The 1,463-nt window shown below is 46.1% G+C and overlaps 1 protein-coding gene across 1 annotated transcript; it reads left to right on the top strand.

Annotated features, from left to right (window-relative positions):
- Positions 1-327: 327 nt before the first annotated feature.
- LOC124620149 lies at positions 328-792 on the top strand. The gene has a single exon (XM_047146819.1). It carries the CDS (start codon positions 328-330, stop codon positions 790-792), a length of 465 nt encoding a protein of 154 aa, XP_047002775.1.
- The last annotated feature ends 671 nt before the right edge of the window (positions 793-1,463 follow it).

Raw genomic sequence — 1,463 nt, 5'->3', positions numbered from 1 at the left:
CAGATGAGGATCTTGTGGACGCTGCTGAGATTGACCAAGCATGTGGAGATGAAGAGGAAGGGGCACCTAAGGGCCTTGTGAATGCTGCCAAGATGGAACAAGCGTGTCAAGATTTAGAGGAGGAGGCAGCTGAAAGTCTCATGGGTGCTGCCAAGATGGGCAAAGCGACTGGAGAGATTGAGGAAGGGGCAGATGAGGGTCTTGTGGATGCTGCTGAGATTGACCAAGCATGTGGAGATGAGGAGGAAGGGGCAGCTAAGGGCCTCTGACCAAGCATGTGGAGATGACGAGGAAGGGGCAGCTAAGGGCCTCGTGAATGCTGCCAAGATGGAACAAGCCTGTCAAGATTTAGAGGAGAAGGCAACTGAGAGCCTCATGGGTGCTGCCAAGATGGGTGAAGGGTGTGGAGATACTGAGGAAGGGGCAGATGAGGATCTCGTGAATGCTGCCAAAATGGAACAAGCCCATCAAGATTTAGAGGAGGAAGCAGCAGAGAGTCTCATGGGTGCTGCCAAGATGGGCATAGAATGTGGTGAGATTGAGGAAGAGGCAGATGATAGTGTCGTGGATTCTGCTGACATTGCCCCAGCATGTGGAAATGAGGAGGAAGGGGCAGCTGAGAGTCACGTGAATGTTGCCAAGATGGAAGAAGCCCATGAAGATTTAGAGGAGGCGGCAACTGAGAGGCAGCTGGGTGCTGCCGAGGTGGACAAAGACTGTGAAGATGAGGAGGAAGGATCAGCTGAGACTCTCGTGAATGTTCAAAGGTGGAACAAGCCCCTAGAGATCTAGAGGATGAGGCAGCCGAGAGCATCATTGGTGCTGCCAAGATGGAGGAAGTCCGTGTAGATGTGGAGGAGGGTGCAGCTGAGAGTCTTTGGAGCCAACCCTCAGGTGCCGAATGCACCAACTGAAAAAATGTTCGTTTGTTTCAAAAGTTCTTATTTGTCTTCGTTTTTGTTCTGTTTATTATTGGTTTCGTTTTTCATTCTGTTTTTCGTTTTTTGCTGCGTTCATTTAATTTTGTTTCTGTTTATTCATTTTTCAATTTTCATTAACAGTCATTGGTTTATTTAAAACAAAAAATAAATCTTACGTATTTCACCAACTGTTCTCTTATTTTTTAGTGTAATCTGCAACAATGATAGTTGCCGAATTGAAAGTACATTTCATTTTCAGTTTATTCTATAGCAGACTGTCGCCCTATCGTTACAATGAAATCAACAGTAGGCAAAACCCGTGGCTCAGTCTAAGGCATTTATGAAGCTCATTTCAGTGGCATTGAAAGGTCTGTGACATATACACGATAATAGTCGTCAGCAAGTGCTACATTCACTTCTGTATTACAAACCTCACATAATGCCGATTTTCGCAGTCTGATTTTATAGTTGTTAGAGAGTGTTAGGTAACCAGCCGCAATATCGTTGGCCCGATGTCTCTAATGACTCTGGGTGGGATCATGG

The sequence above is a fragment of the Schistocerca americana genome, chromosome 6 (assembly GCF_021461395.2).
Source record: "Schistocerca americana isolate TAMUIC-IGC-003095 chromosome 6, iqSchAmer2.1, whole genome shotgun sequence".
In the NCBI taxonomy this organism is placed as follows: domain Eukaryota; kingdom Metazoa; phylum Arthropoda; class Insecta; order Orthoptera; family Acrididae; genus Schistocerca; species Schistocerca americana.
The sequence above is the reverse complement of the archived record's forward strand: the minus strand, read 5'-3'. Positions and strand labels throughout refer to the sequence as shown.

Bases quoted from the DNA above. Each gene is read 5' to 3' on its own strand.
- LOC124620149 (XM_047146819.1), top strand. From the start codon at position 328: ATGGAACAAGCCTGTCAAGATTTAGAGGAGAAGGCAACTGAGAGCCTC.